Genomic DNA, 16026 nt, shown 5'->3' on the forward strand with positions numbered 1-16026 from the left:
TGCCATCCCTGCCCTGTACTAACAGGGGCAGGCTAAAAAGAAACGCAAGGGAAAGTTAATACAGAAAAACCAGGATACAGTTTGAAAGGGAAGATTTATTTATTTATTTTTTAGCTTAGAAAATATTTGTTTTCCCCAAATATAAAGTCAGCCTCTTCTTTAGAAATTAAAGTTGGGTGTCCACTCTTATCACCTGTGTTTAAAAAATGGAATATGGTCACTAGTTAGCTCTAAGGACTAAGAAGAAAAAAATGTGATACACTTATGTCTAATTTATAAAAGATACCTTTTTCCATTTCATTCATCTGTGATTACACAGAAAGATTAGACCTAAGCAGAGAAAGAAGTATTAGCAGTTGATAAAAATCCACTAAATTTTTTTAAATTCTTATAATTTTGTGTATCAGGCTCAAAATAAAAATATTTCTAAATACATCTCCATGAATATATTTACTTAAGATCAAGCTATAGTTATGTTCTCTTCTAAGATACTTTATTATATTTTGTGCTTATTTACATTAGCTTCAGTAATTTGACAAATTCTATCATAAAATGCAAGCTCCTGTGCATTTGTTCTAGCACTTTTCAGTATATCCCCTGGTCTTTTTTATTTAAAGTATTAGGAGCATCTCAATGTATGTAGTAATTATTTTATCTATATGTGAAAATTCTTCACATAGATTATCTTATCTGAGTCTTCTAACAGTCCTTTGAAATAGGCAAGTCTGCTCTTAGCCTTAATTGCCAGATTGGGTACTAGAACCAAATAAGAGTTCCAATCTAACCAAGACTCAAACCTGGGTCTTTTGACATATTGTATATATTTGCCTTCTCATATATGTAATAAGAGTTTTCTGATGTTTGCCATGTTACATGTGTAATAAGCTAAGCAATGCAGAGTCAGGTAAGCTACTAGTGTTCCTATGCAGTTGGTGGGAAATTTGGGTCAGTCTAACATTTTTGTAGTGTAACTTCTCATGAATTACCTAACCCCTTTTTCCTCAGGTTCCCAAGGATCTAAAAGGGACTTATTTCTTTTATTATTTCATGAAAATGTTAGATTCTAGTTTGGGAAACTGTTCCAGTTTGGAAACCAAAAGTTTTTTTAAAATGGGTGATTAAAAATATTGTTTGTCAAGTTGGATCTATATTACTAGTTGGCAAAATAAACCCTGATACCTGCCTTCAAGGAACCCATGTTCTGTCTAGCAGGGGAGATGGACATACAACTTAAATAACAATAATGTAATCTAATCATGTTTTTCCCCGCTTACTCAATTCACTAAATTTTGGCCAATCACACCTTCTATTTAGGATTTTATTTTTATGGAGCCACCACAATTCACTAAAGCATAATGTTGTTCATGCACTACTGTAGAATATTTCCAGCTGCTTCTGCCCTGCCTGTTTATAACTGGCTGCATGTTTGACCACAGCATTCCTGTGGGGGAAATTAAACTAGCAAATCAGGTCCACAGAAGTTTTAGCTTTATTTCCTTCAAGTGGTAGCCTATGCATTTCTGTTAGTCACCTCGTGGATTTGTGCTTTTGTACCTACTTAGGGCCAGAAGGGAAAGGGAAAGCCAGCAGTGCTTGAGGGACAAAAGAGAGACCAGAATGCAAAGATTCAGATGGGCTTTGATGAAAAGTATAGCACTAGGCCTTCTCGCTGACTTAAAATATAGCATGTATCAATGCAGGATGGATTTTGTCTCCATTGGAGCAGTCTGGCTGATAATCTGAATTTTCCCTATACGATGTTGAGATGAAGTACTTTACCAGCTCCTAGAGAGATTTCTAGATTTAATTTTAGAGAGTAAAAACAAAGAATGCTGCCAGAATTCCCAGAAGAATTATGCTTAGAAACTTAAATGCCATAACTAGATGCTATGATCATTTGGTTTCTTTTTTCTTTTTTTTTTTAAAACAGAATTTTACTCTGTTGCCTGGGCTACAGTGCCATGGCATCAGCCTAGCTCACAGCAACCTCAATCTCCTGGGCTCAAGCAATCCTCCTGCTTCAGCCTCCCAAGTAGCTGGGACTATAGACATGCGACACCATGCCCAGCTAATTTTTTCTATTTTTAGTTGTTTGACTAATTTATTTCTATTTGTAGCTGAGACAGGGTCTCACACTCTTGCTCAGACTGGTCTCGAACTCCTGACTTCAAGTGATCCTCCCACCTTGGCTTCCCAGAGTGCTAGGATACAGGCATGAGCCATGGCGCCTGACCTGATCAATCAATTTCATACTAACTTGGCTCTTTCCAGATGCTATATTTTGGTGTAAATATATGCATTTTTAATTATTTTTTTAATTACCCTCCAAGATTTTTGCATCAGTTTCTCCTTTGATCCTTACAGTAAAAACATCTTTGCTGTGAAGTTGAACTTAGGAATCACATATATTTACTTGTAGGTGACTTATAGACTACCACTGAGCAAGCCTTTGTGCCTAAGCAGAAGCATTGCCACCTTACAATCTAATGACTGTTTTCTCCTCAGAGTGAGCCAGTCTAATAGTTGCAAGGCTGTACCAAAGGTAGACACAAGAAGGAGCCCTAGGGTGGGAGATTGCTAGCAGAGAGTCACAGAGCCTTCCTAGTGGTCCTCCATGCTGTGTGCCCTTCCTGATAGTCAGCTCCAAGTTTTTTCAAACCTTTGTCTTACTAAGGTTCTAGTTTTGCCTGAACCTTATTTCTTATTAAAGAAGTAACTCCGAAATAACTACTGGACGAAACTTACAGGCCACCTGTAAACTTAAGGAAATGGAAGAACAAATACACTGACAAGTTCATGATAATTTCAGATAGAGGACACTACAGAGGGAAAACATTTTTATCTTTTCTGCCTAAAACATGATATTGCCCCCTGGAGATCAGGGGTTGCATGCATTTGGGCTCTGAATTATAAGGATCCAGCTATTACGTTTTAAACTAGAAGCATTCAGAGTTCAAGACCAGCCTGAGCAAGAGTGAGACCCAATCTCTACAAAAAATAGAAAAATTAGCCAGGCATGGTGTTGTGCTCCTGTAGTCCCAGCTGCATAGGAGGCTGAGGCAGGAGGATCCCCTGAGCCCAGGAGTTTGAAGTTGCAGTGAGTTACGATGATGCTATTTGCACTCTAGCCAGGGCAACAGAGCAAGACTCTGTCTCTTAAAAAAAGAAGAAGCAGCATTCAGTTCAACCAATATTTATTGAAAATAATTTTTCAATTTATAGAAAAACTAATCAACTAGACTTTATAGAAAAATGAAAATAAAGAGTAAATGATCTTAACCCTTCTATACTCTAGTAGAGGAAATAAGATATGTATACAAGTTTTGATAGTAGAGGCAAAAGTTAATAAATATAAAAGCAAGAAGGAAGAAAATTCTAGCAATAAACAGACGAGTGCATCATGAAGGAAATAGAGATGAGAAACAATATGGGTTGTAGAGATAGGCAAGCCAATTGAAAGAGCCTGTGTAAACATATACCACAAAGAAGTTCAAGGACCATTCAAGAGATTATGAGCAGCCTTCTTCCAGTTTTGTTATTTCTTTTTTTAAATAGCTCTGGAGAAGATGCAAATGAATATACAGAAGAGAATAAAAATTGTCCAGCATTCTGTTACACTGAGGAAAAAGTTCTGTGAACATTATGTGTTTTCTTTTATTCATCTTTCTATGCATATAATTAGATTAGAATAGAACAGATTCATGGTGCTGGTTCAGCTTTGCTTGGTTCCTGGAGAGATAGTGCTGATGTTTTTAACTCTGCACTCATATGCCTAGCCCATTGCACATGTTCATGAACAATCACTGACAAATGCCCGTGTTCGTTTGATAAGTTCAGTACAACAAATCTCTGCTGAGCCTGTGTCAGTCAGGCTGTGTGCTTGTCAATGCCCGACACTCTGCATTGGATTCAAGGATGGATCCAAATGAAGGATGTGTGGCTCCTAGAGAGGTGACCCCAAATTCATTTCCTGTTCAAATAGCTGGGTGGATCTATGTACATGTGTACATTTTCTGTAACATAATGATTACTTCTTAACTTGAAGTATTACTTTCTGTCCAAAAAGGGAATTTTTTCCATTCTCAGATTTAATGATTATTTGAAAATTCAAATAGTACAGATAAGAATAAAATAAAAATTACCTGAAATCAAGCCATCCAGAGATAAAATATTTTGACAAATGTTCTCTCAGCCTTTTTTTTTTCTCTCTGTATATGAGTATTTTTTTCCTACTCTAAAAATTATGGTCATCTTTCTGTATCAGTAAATATCAATTAGTAATTTACATTTTGATACAAACTGCTAAAATGTTCTTCAGCTATTTGCTCTCCCGCCACTAGTTATGCCAGAAGTGGATATAATCAGTCTAATTTGGGGGATAGATTTTATTGACATGTAACAAATAGAAAAGTACCCAAATCATGATTTTTATAGTTTAATGAACTTTTAAGAAGTAAACACACTTGAAAATCCTGCATCCAGACAAGAAACAGAACATTACCAGCACCCCAGGAAGCCACCCTCAGTCACCACTTCCCCAAGGGTAACCACCTTCTGTTATCTGATTTGTAATCTTTTCTAATCTGGTGGGTAAAAAATATCATGTTTTTTTTTGCTGGTTACTTTACTGAAGTTACTACTTAGAATATTTATAAAATCCATTGTAAGACCTAGATTTTGGAGGTTTAATCTTCTCTCTGAGAGGAAAAATGGCATCTGTTTAAGCTTGCAGAATGTGAAATGACTTGCCATAGTTGAAAAGAAACAAGGATTCTGTAATATGACCTTTTGTGATATATTATTTTCTCAGTAAATACTTGAGTTCCTTTGGGACAGGCACTGTGATTAAAATTAAAAGCATCTGCCTTTTCTTTGAAATGGCAAATCTGCTGGAAAGATCAGTCTCTTCTGCTGCGGGAGAGAATATTCTGTTTATGAACATGAGTAGGGATATGGCTAGAAGCTGACCTCTGCTGGCAGTTTCTGATATGATTTGGAGGAAAGAGCTCTGATCTTCCCTGGTGGCTGCTAGCTTTTCATTCAGTTCAAGCCTGCCTGCCTCTAGCTTTCCCTTGCAACTTCTCTTTTCTCTTTTCTTTATGCTATTTTCTGCTGTGATAGCAAATTTTGCCTAACAAAATGTGGGGCTTTCTGTGTGACAGGGCCTTTGTAAACATCTAACAGTTGACTTAAAATGAAATGTGCAAAAATAATTCTCCAGGTTGTGTCTCATGTACAAATACGGTCATGCGCAGCATAACGACGTTTCAATGACAGACCACATATAGACGGTGGTCCTATAAGATTGTAATACTATATTTTTACTATACCCTTTCTGTTTAGATACACAAATACCACTGTGTTACAATTGCCTACAGTACTCAATACAGTAATATGCTGTACAGCTTTGTAGCCTGGGAACAATAGGCTATACCGTATAGCCTAAGAATGTAATGAGCTATACCATCTAGGTTTGTGTAAGTACACTCTTTGATGCTCACACAATGACAAAATCAGCTAATGACCATCATTTCTCAAAATGTATTCCCGTTGTTAAGCAACACATGACTTTAATGAGATTCAGTCCTGGAACTTAACACCAGAAGAGAGGGAGTAATTGGTTGCTGTGTTTCTCCCCAGGAATCGACAAGGAGAACGTTGAACTCTCCCCTACCACTGGCCACTGTAACAGTGGACGAACTCGCCACGGATCCGCAAGCCAAGTGCAGAAGCAAAGAAGCGCTGGCAGTTTCAAACGTAATAGCATTAAGAAGATCGTGTGAAGCTTGCTTTCTTTCTTTTTTTAAACCAACTTAACATGGGCTCTTCACTAGTGACGCCTTCCCTAGCCTTGCCCCAATCCTCCATGTTGTGATGCTGCACTTCCTGTTTTATAATGAACCCATCCGGTCTGCCATGTTGCCAGATGATCAACTCCTGAAGCATTGCCTAAATTTAATGCTGCTTTTTTTTCTTTAACTTTTTTTCTTCTACTTTTGGTGTGTATCTGGTGTATGCAAGTGTTCAGAACAACTGCAAAGAAAGTGGGAGGTCAGGAAACTTGAACTGAGAACATCCCAATTGTGAGAGGATGGATTCTTGAATACCGCTACTACAGGCCATGTAAGAAAGCCATTTGCACAGAGCTCTGCCTTCTCTGGTTTCCCCTTCTTCATATAAAGTAAAGTGTTAGTCTTATTTACACACTTTTCAAGATAGAAGTTTATGGGAAAAATAATATTATAACCCCAGTATACTTAATCTTTTAGCTGTGGACTTTTTTTTAACCTTATAAATCTGAAAGAACCATAGAGGTCAAGCCTCAGTGACTTGACACAATAAAGCCACAGGTGAGGTACTTTGGGGGGTGGGGGATTTAGTATTTTGTAGTGGATTCTTAAGAAATACTAACACTTGAGTATTAGCAATAATGACAGGAAAATAAGCGTGACCACACATATCTTAACCTTACTGAATTAAAGCTACGGGTTCTGAGGCCTTATCCAAACTCAGTCATCCAAATTAGTTTTTTTCTGTCCAGTTGATTATCTTTTAATCTTTAAATATGCTAAAAGTTGTTTCTTTTTGTGTTTCATAAGCCAAAACTATACTAAGTATAGTAGTTATACATTTTTCCCTCCCTTCCTTTCTAAATAATTCTGAGCAGGGTAATCAGTGAACAAAGTGTTGAAAATTGTTCCCAGAAGGTAATTTTCATAGATGTTTACATTAGCTCCGTAGAAAAATGGAATGGTACGTGACATTTAGAGTAGCTGATACTTTTGTTAAATAATTTTCCATGAAACATAGAGTATGGTGTATATTATCATAAATTTCTTTGATAAGATATATTTTTAAATGTCTTTAATTTTCCCCCTCCCCTCCAAAAAATCAGGAATCTCTTTAGCAAAACATTTGGGTTCTATATGGTAGAATTACATCCAATCACTGTGAAAAGACTGGTCAGCCTGCATTAGTATGACAATAGGGGGCCTTAGAGTTTGCTGCTATACTGAATAGTATGGATTATCTTGGCGTTGGAATTTCCATAGTAATGCAGACCCAGTTTCTTTGTGGTACCTGCAGTGTGCAAAATGATTTGACTTTAGTATCTGGATATTCCAATTTAGAATGAATGAAACCATATTTATTACAAAAGATATCCCCCTACTCCCAGGTTCCCTTTGTATGTTAAGATATAATGGCTTTGGGAGGGGAAAAAAAGAAACCTAGGGGAGAGGGGAGTTTCCTGTAGTGCTATTTCACTAGTGGATTTCAGTAAATTACACAGCTAACTCAATAAAAAATGGTACATTTAAGTGTTCTGATTTTAATAATATAACACATTTCACATTTATCCACACAGTAACAATGTAATATGTTAATGTAAATAAAATTTCTTTTGATATTCAGAAATAACAAGAACTTAATTTTTTTAATTTGTTTACAGTCCTGGGAAAAGTAAAAATCATTTGCCAAAATAAAAGGAAAAAACACCTTAGTGTTAATAGTGATTTTAGCATAGAATTGTTGGAAAATATTGAAGACAGGTGCAATTAACTAAACGTTTGTTTCTAACTATTGTAGAGGCTGCATTAGAAGAAAGTGTTTATGATAACAGAGCAACTAAGAAGGTAAAGAGAGATTAGAACTGAGTTTAGAAACAGATCACTAACCTAGTGCCAAGCATGCCAGTATCTCAGCTCTTCTCGCTGCTTCCGGAATAGGTGGCACAGCTTCTTGGCTCCTGGCATAGCCGGCAGTGTGAACCTTTAATAGTTTGGGTTCAGTGTTTTTCCTCTTTTTGTTTGTTGGTTCGGTGCATATGATGGTGGGTGTTATGCTATTTTGCTTCTCCCATCAAAATAGAGAAACTTCCAATAGTTTACTGTTTAAAAAATACTGATCTTTCCATTAAAAGTTTACCAAGGTATGCTATTCCGTACCTCATGAAATGGTCAGCATTGTACAAATCAAAATTGAGCCGCCTTTGAACAGCAAAAATAATTTTGACCAGTGCATCCTAGGAATTTGAAAACATACTAAGGTTTAAGTTTTACCTTATTTAAAGAATGTCCTTTCAAATCTTGCAAATTGGCAAAAAAAAAAAAAAAAAAAAAAAAAGAATGTCCATCTTTTGAGGAAAATCTAGCTTTCCAGGTATCTAAAAAGGACATGAGATAAATTTGTCACCATTACGTGTCCCCTGAGAAATGAAAGATTTTTTTAGTTCTCATACTTGTAATCTACAAAATAAATTCTGAAGTTGAGAGCAAGTTGCCCATTTTGTATAATTTGATGTAAGCTCTAAAAGGAACATTATAAGTAATTTGTTTGGGGTTTGTGGATGTTTCCCCTGCCTTTTTAAAGAGGAAAACAGTAACTCAGTCATGTTTTTGTCTTGCATAATCTACCTGTTAACACCAGTGCTCCTCCTGTCCTAAGGGCATGAAATGCCAAGATCCAGATGCAGTTCACTAGCTTTGAGGGGAAGTGGCTGGAGCTCTGTCTTCCATTCACCCAGCTCGTGCTCAGGAGCCCAGTGCTGAGGACACCACAGTGAATGGTCAGCTCCACCCCTGTGGACCAATGTCCTAGTGGGGAAGACAGTGCAAGCCAGCAGCCCTCCCAGATTTGTACGTTTTGGTTTCATTTTGGGTTTTAGTTAGGTTTTTTTTTGTTTTTGTTTCTACATCTCCCCTCCCTCCCTCCGGCCCCTCCCCCTGCATAATGAGGCATGTCTTATTCAATGTTATGCAATGGACTTATACAAAAATTCACTCTTAGTGTCAGCCACACAATTTTTTTTAATGCAGTATATTCACCTGTAAATAGTTTGTGTAAAATTTGACAGAAAAGTATATTTACTACACTGTAAATACATGTGATGATATATTGTATTATTTTGCTTTTTTGTAAAGCAGTTAGTTGCTGTACATGGATAACAAACAAAAATTTGATTATTCTCGTGTTAGTATTGTTAACTTCTTCCTGCGACTGCGTTACATCATTTAAAGAAAATGCTGTGTATTGTAAACTTACATTGTATATGATAACTTACTCTCCCTTCCATTCAGGCCTAAACTTTGGCAGTTCCCTTGTCTACAACCTTGTTAATATTGTAAGCAATTGTACGCCAGCAGGAGAAATACTGCCCAGCAGACAAAACCGATCGTTGTAGGGGAAAATCATAGAAATAAGTTTCAGATCATTGTTGTTCCCCACCCCGTTTTCCTCCTTGTGTATGTACTCCCTCACCCCCCTTTTTTAAGTAAAATGTAAATTCAATCTGCTGTAAGATGTGAGGAGTTATTTAATTTCTTCACATGCATCAAGCTTGGTTTCTTACTTACCCCCACTTCTCCCTGATCTTTTGAAACATTAAGGCTATTTGCTTTCTTTTAAGGATGTTTTTTGGGTCTCCTCCTTCCCTCAACCCCATGGGAAAGAACTTTCTATTTCCAGAAACACTCTAAACTAAAAGTAAAATGATTTTGTTGAAACGCTTTTTTAGGGCATGCTACATTCAGGGGTGACTATTCTCTGGGATAGGTTGACTTCTTTTAAAAGGAGCAGTGAATCAGAAATGGCCGAACACCCAAAATTGATCACTTTTTAGCTTTACCCCTACAGAATCTTCTGAGACTATATATGTGTAAACAATGTAAACCACCTCCCCTGGCTCAGCTGCCCCAGATTTTGTGTTTTCATTTACTTCATCATGTGGGCCACCTCCCTGTTCCTAGTGAAGAAGGAATCCAACCTAGACCGTGTGGTCAAGACAGAGCTGTCCCCAAAAGGGTAACAGTGTCTGACATTGAACAAAGGACTGAAAAAGGCCATGCAGCAGATACCTGCAGGTCTGAGGCAAGTGCCGGTCTGTTTATGGGCAGGCTGCGAAGGCAGGAGAGAGCTTGCTTGATACTCTGGTCCCATCCCAAACCCTAGAGGCAGACTCTCTAGAGAATGGGGTCCTGGTGCATTGGGGTGGGGGGTGAGCGGTATGTGTTTGAAGCTTCTTAGGCAATTTCACTGGGCATCCAGTGGTTTAAACACCACTGGAGTAAAGAATTGAAAACTCAAAATACTGCAAATAGCTATCTTTTCCCTGTGGCCTAAAGCATCTTAGTCAAAACTCGGCATGTCTTTGCGAGAGTGACCCTCTGGATCACACCTCTCCAATCCTGGACAACAAGGACATGGACCGTGTCTTGTATTTTTTGTGGGCCCCTGTGCCCACTATTTGCCTGCACTGGGCTCTGCTCTCTGGGACACTCCCGAGCTAGTCTGGAGATTCTGAACTGCCTGGCCTGAGAGTTGACTCCTATGGGGGTTCGGGAGGGGCTGGAAGAATAGTAAAACCTTAACCCACAACCAAGTGGTAGCATCTGTATTCCTCTTTTTCCAGAAAGTAGACCATACCCCACCTCCACCCCCTGCCCCCAAGGTGAGTCCCTAGTGGTGGCAGGCATCTGTGGCATTTACCCTCATTCCTGGTTCTCCCTTGGCTCCTACCAGTAACGCTTACACAACGCTGCACGTCACACCAGCCTCTGACAGCCCCGTCCACATTCTCTCAAGGGCGATTAATTGCCCCGAGGAATCTGCCAGACCTGTCTTGATTAGAAAGTCATTCTTCAAACTGAAGTGAGTTCCCCTTAAGACCCCTTTAGCTGCCAATTTAAAAGAAGCCCTTTTGCAATGTTGATTACGTTTCTATAAATATTAGAACTGTACTCTAGCAACAGTCGCTGTTGATTGGAATCTCTCACGTTTTGTTCTTGTAGAAGTGCTGGCTACTCGTAAGTGGAAATTTCGTAATGTAACATGGAATTGTAATTTCCATCAATAGGTTTGGCTTTTTTAAAAAGTGCCTCCTAAAAATCGACTTACACTGCGTGTGCACATACATACATTACGTATGTATGTAAATATATGCCTACATGTATGCACATTTCAAGTTTCCAGAGCAGCTTTATACATTTTTGCCTAAATTAGGCTAAATTACTTTGTCTTTTTTTAATTTCTGAAAAGTCATACAGCAAAATAATTCTAGGCCTTTCCTCATGTATTTATGCTGGGAATCAAGCTAATAGCGATAAAGAGAAGTAAGCTTCTGGGGTTACAGGGTTCAGAACTTCCCCCCACCGGGGCTACTTCCTTGATAAAAAAAAATAGTGAGGTCAGGCTGGTTGGTGGCTCATTTTTGTAAACCCTGCACTGTGGGAGGCTAAGGTGGGAGTATTGCTTGAGGCCAGGAGTTCAAGACCAGCCTGGGCAACATAGGGAGGCCCTGTCTCTACGAACAATTAAAAAATTAGCTGGGCGTGTTGGCACGTGATTGTAGTCCTAGCTACTCAAGAGGTTGAGGCGGGAGGATCACTTGAGCCCCGGAGTTGAAGGTTACAGATAGCTGTGATCACACAACTGCACTCCAGCCTGGCCAATGGATCAGGACCCTGTCTCTAAAACAAAAAAGTCACACTAGAATCCTAATAGGGAGGGCCCTTTCCTGCTCAGAAGTTCAGACAGCATTGCTTGACAATATTTTTAATATTTTCTTCTCTTATTTTTAAGAGAAGAAAATGTCAACAAATGTATCCTCAGCTGATTGTACTTTTGTACTTTTGTTTAAAGAAACATTTTCGGCCGGGCGCTGTGGCTCACCCCTGTAATCCTAGCTCTTGGGAGGCCGAGGCGGGCGGATTGCTCAAGGTCAGGAGTTCAAAACCAGCCTGAGCAAGAGCGAGACCCCGTCTCTACTATAAATAGAAAGAAATTAATTGGCCAACTGATATATATATGTAAAATTAGCCGGGCATGGTGGCGCATGCCTGTAGTCCCAGCTACTCAGGAGGCTGAGGCAGAAGGATCACTCAAGCCCAGGAGTTTGAGGTTGCTGTGAGCTAGGCTGACGCCACGGCACTCACTCTAGCCTGGACAACAAAGTGAGACTCTGTCTCAAAAAAAAAAAAAAAAAGAAAAGAAACATTTTCTATTGGTTATAATTATGGAAACAAGAAAGCTTGGCCTCTGCCCTTTGTAAACTCATGATTTAGTGGAGAAAACAGCCACATAAACAATGACCACAGTGTCCAGAGGTGAGGACAGTTCCTGGAGGATCACAGAGTAACTGGCAGACAGAGTCACACTTTGTTGCCCAGGCTAGAGTGAGTGCCATGGTGTCAGCCTAGCTCACAGCAACCTCAAACTCCTGGGCTCAAGCAGTCCTGCTGCCTCAGCCTCCCAAGTAGCTGGGACTACAGGCATGCACCACCATGCCCAGCTAATTTTATATATATATATATCAGTTGGCCAATTAATTTCTATTTATAGTAGAGACGGGGTCTCGCTCTTGCTCAGGCTGGTTTCGAACTCCTGATCTTGAGCAATCCGCCCGCCTCGGCCTCCCAGAGAGCTAGGATTACAGGCGTGAGCCACCGCGCCCGGCCAGGAGTTGGATCTTGAAAAATGGCCAAGAGGTTTGTCCAGGTGGAGATATGTCCAGGGAGTAGTTGAAAGTAGGGCTTGGGAGTTCTTAGCGTGTAGGAGGTGACTGAGGCTGTGGACAGCCGGGCCCAGAGAAGGCACGTGGCATAGACGTGCTCAGGCGGGAAGCAGCGCGCGGTGAAGGAGACTGGCTGGCCTGCTGTGTTCTTATTTTCCTCCATCCTCCCATCCCCGTACTAACCAGGCCCGACCCTGCTTAGCTTAGGAGGTCAGACGAGATCGGGTGTGTGCAGGGTGGTGTGGCCGTAGACTATTTTTCTCTTTTCTTTTGTCCCACTTGGGGAATGCAGCCTAGTTTTCTACATTTGAAAAGTATAGGAAGACATGCCTTAGCCGCAGACCACAAAAACAGTGGCACTTTTTCTATCCCGGCAATTCAAAAGGTTTGAGTCTGGCCCAACATCCAAGTAGAATGAGAAATTGATGGTGAAGGATGCTCCCTTACCGACCCGGTCATCTGTGGATGGAAGGCAGAAAGGAATTAGGTGATCTATGCCTTAATCGAAAACTCCACCACCACCACTGACACTCATGTCTAGGATTTTATAAGAGACAAAAAAAAAAAATCGTTTCTAAAGTACCAAGTCTTTCTGAGTTTGCAGCAGGCAGCCAGCCAGCAAACATTTACTGGGCACTTTGTTTTCACAAAGCAACTTGAGCCTCAGCACCTCTTGGATATGCTTTCTGGTCTCCCCCTGGCTACAGTGAGGGCCCTTCTCTTCCTGCTGTGACAGCTTCTTGTTACAATGTTGCGATCATCAACTGTCTTCCTATCTTTCTGGTTAGACTATGGGCCTTCCAGGGGTAGGCACACTTTGTTCAAAGGTGCTCAACGGCCCAGGTGCTTTCTCACACTGTAATCCCAGTGCTTTAGGAGGCCTGAGGCTGGAGGATCACTTGAGGCCATGAGTTTAAAACCAGCAGGGGGCCGGGCGTGGTGGTTCACACCTGTTATTCTAGCACTCTGGGAGGCCTAGACAGGCAGATTGTTCCAGCTCAGGAGTTTGAGACCAGCCTTAGCAAGAGGGAGACCCCATCTCTACTAAAAAAAAAATAGAAATTAGCTGGACAACTAAAAATATATAGAAAAAACTAGCCGGGCATGGTGGCGCATGCCTGTAGTCCCAGCTACTCGGGAGGCTGAGGCAGGAGGATTGCTTGAGCCCAGGAGTTTGAGGTTGCTGTGAGCTAGGCTGACGCCACAGCACTCTAGCCTGGGCAACAGAGTAAGACTCTGCCTCAAAAAAAAAAAAAGCATGACTAACCCCTAAATTTTATTGGCTTCAAAGCCAAAAAAGCTTACTTCTCACCCTCATTACAGGCCTATCGCTGGCCAGCAGGATCTGCTCACCCCGTTTCTAGGGGCCCCAGAACGTGCGATCAGCCGTCACCACGAATAACCGACCCTCATGCCAGAGGGCGAGAGAGCCCAGGCCACGCTTGCCATGATGGAAACGTGCCATGTCCGCTAGTCCAGTGCAGCGGCCAGTGTCCACACGTGGCTGCTGGACACCTGAGATGTGGCTAGTGAGAAGGAGGAACTGAATTTTGTATTTAGTTTTAATGAAATGTAAATAGTTACACCTGGCTAGTGGCTACCAGATTACACAGAGCAGCATCTCGAAGATCTCGCATCAGCAATTAAAGGCTCAAGGCCAGATGGGCAGTCATTTCTGCTCAAGGTCTTTGATAGAATTTGTCACACAGCTTCACAAAAATCACAAGGGTCAGAAAGAGCTATCCTCCTCTGTCCGAAAGGAAGAGAGCTGGAATTGTGAGCCACCAATACTAATGATGCCCTTGAAAGGGAAGGACTTTGTGAGCCAAAAAGCAGAGGAAAAAAATCCCAGGACCATGGTCTGACTGCCTAACATTAAAATGTCCCCATGTCCATAAAAAAATCACATGCAAAAGTAGAAGGCCAACCAATGCAGACATTGCTCTTATTATAGAGAGTTCATAAAAATCAATTTTAAGAAAAGGCCCTAGTAGAAAAAAAAAAACAAAAAAATGGACGATTACTGCTGATCCACAGAATGAAAATACTGTCCCAACTGCGGCTTACACGATGGCAAATGTCACCACACTCATTAGTAAACAAAAAAGCGCACAACGAAACAGTAGATACCATTTTCACCTGTCAAATTCGCAAACTGTTGCACTAAAAAAAAAAAAGTTTTATTTTAATTTAAAATTTAAAAAGTATTTTTAATACTTTTAATTTTTAATACTTTTGTGTGGTGCTCTGGGCCCCTCTGCACTTGGCCTCGTCTCTCTGTATCAACCAGCCATGAACACGCCCACACCGTCTGCCCCAGCGGAGCTCTGCGTAGCCATCTAGCCTAGAGACATAAACGACCAAAGAGCTAAGACTTCCATCAAAGCATTATTTGCAATATCAGAACACCTGAAGACAACCAAAATGTTGGTTACATTATCTACATTCATGTAGCAATTTCTGGAAGCCGCCCACTTCCATATGCAGCCTTTAAAAATGGGCTTTAGGAATCATATAATAAATATAATGACCTGAAGAGAAACCAGAGCATTAGGAATAATATTTAAATTTTAGTGGGGGGGGGAGACTTCGAATAAAATCAACAATTTTAAAACTGCATATGAAGGTTGATCTTCAGTTACGTAAATAAATAAATACACATGTATGTATATATTATATAATAGCTTGTGTGGTTTAGATATAGGAAAAAGATAAAAAGGAAATGTATCCAATGTTAATAACGATATATGGTTTATTTTTGTCTCTTTTTTATGTTTGCCTATATTTTCTAAGCTTTTTACAATGAGCATTATTGCTTTAAAAATAAAAGGTTGTTTGTTTGTTTTTGAGACAGAGTCTCACTTTGTTGTCCAGGCTAGAGTGAGTGCCATGGCGTCAGCCTGGCTCACAGCAACCTCAAACTCCTGGGCTCAAGCAATCCTTCTGCCTCAGCCTCCCGAATAGCTGGGACTACAGGCATGTGTCACCATGCCTGGCTAATGTTTTCTATATATGCATTAGTTGGCCAGTTAATTTCTTTTTGTTTATAGTAGAGACAGAGTCTCGCTCTTTCTTGCTCAGGCTGGTTTCGAACTCCTGACCTCGAGCAATCCACCTGCCTCGGCCTCCCGGAGTGCTAGGATTACAGGCGTGAGCCACTGCGCCCGGCCAGTTAGGTTGTTTTTAAGAGTGAGGGTAATGCTAACTTTTAATTGTACTGAAAAGATGCTCACATTAGTGAGATTCATTTAGGTAATAAATTAACTACCATCTCTTGGATGTTTTTACTTTTACCTTTCTTTTTATCAAAAGATGGCTTTTTACCTAGTTTGTTTATTTTTTGGTTTTTTTTACTTTTTTTTTTTTCTTTTTGAGACAGAGTCTCGCTTTGTTGCCCAGGCTAGAGTGAGTGCCGTGGCGTCAGCCTAGCTCACAGCAACCTCAAACTCCTGGGCTCAAGCAATCCTTCTGCCTCAGCCTCCCGAGTAGCTGGGACTACAGGCATGCGCCACCATGCC

General features: G+C 40.3%; 1 protein-coding gene across 9 annotated transcripts in view; it reads left to right on the top strand.

Annotated features, from left to right (window-relative positions):
- NF1 (neurofibromin 1) overlaps positions 1 to 9298 on the top strand; it is a 308719-nt gene extending 299421 nt beyond the window's left edge. For all 9 annotated transcript variants that reach the window (XM_075994332.1, XM_075994329.1, XM_020280940.2 and 6 more), the window contains one exon: positions 5641 to 9298. In XM_075994332.1, coding sequence (XP_075850447.1) covers positions 5641 to 5783 — 143 coding nt within the window. In that variant the 3' untranslated portion in view covers positions 5784 to 9298. The remainder of the gene's footprint in view (positions 1 to 5640) is intronic.
- Positions 9299 to 16026: the final 6728 nt, after the last annotated feature.

This window comes from Microcebus murinus, chromosome 18, assembly GCF_040939455.1.
Source record: "Microcebus murinus isolate Inina chromosome 18, M.murinus_Inina_mat1.0, whole genome shotgun sequence".
NCBI classification, from domain to species: domain Eukaryota; kingdom Metazoa; phylum Chordata; class Mammalia; order Primates; family Cheirogaleidae; genus Microcebus; species Microcebus murinus.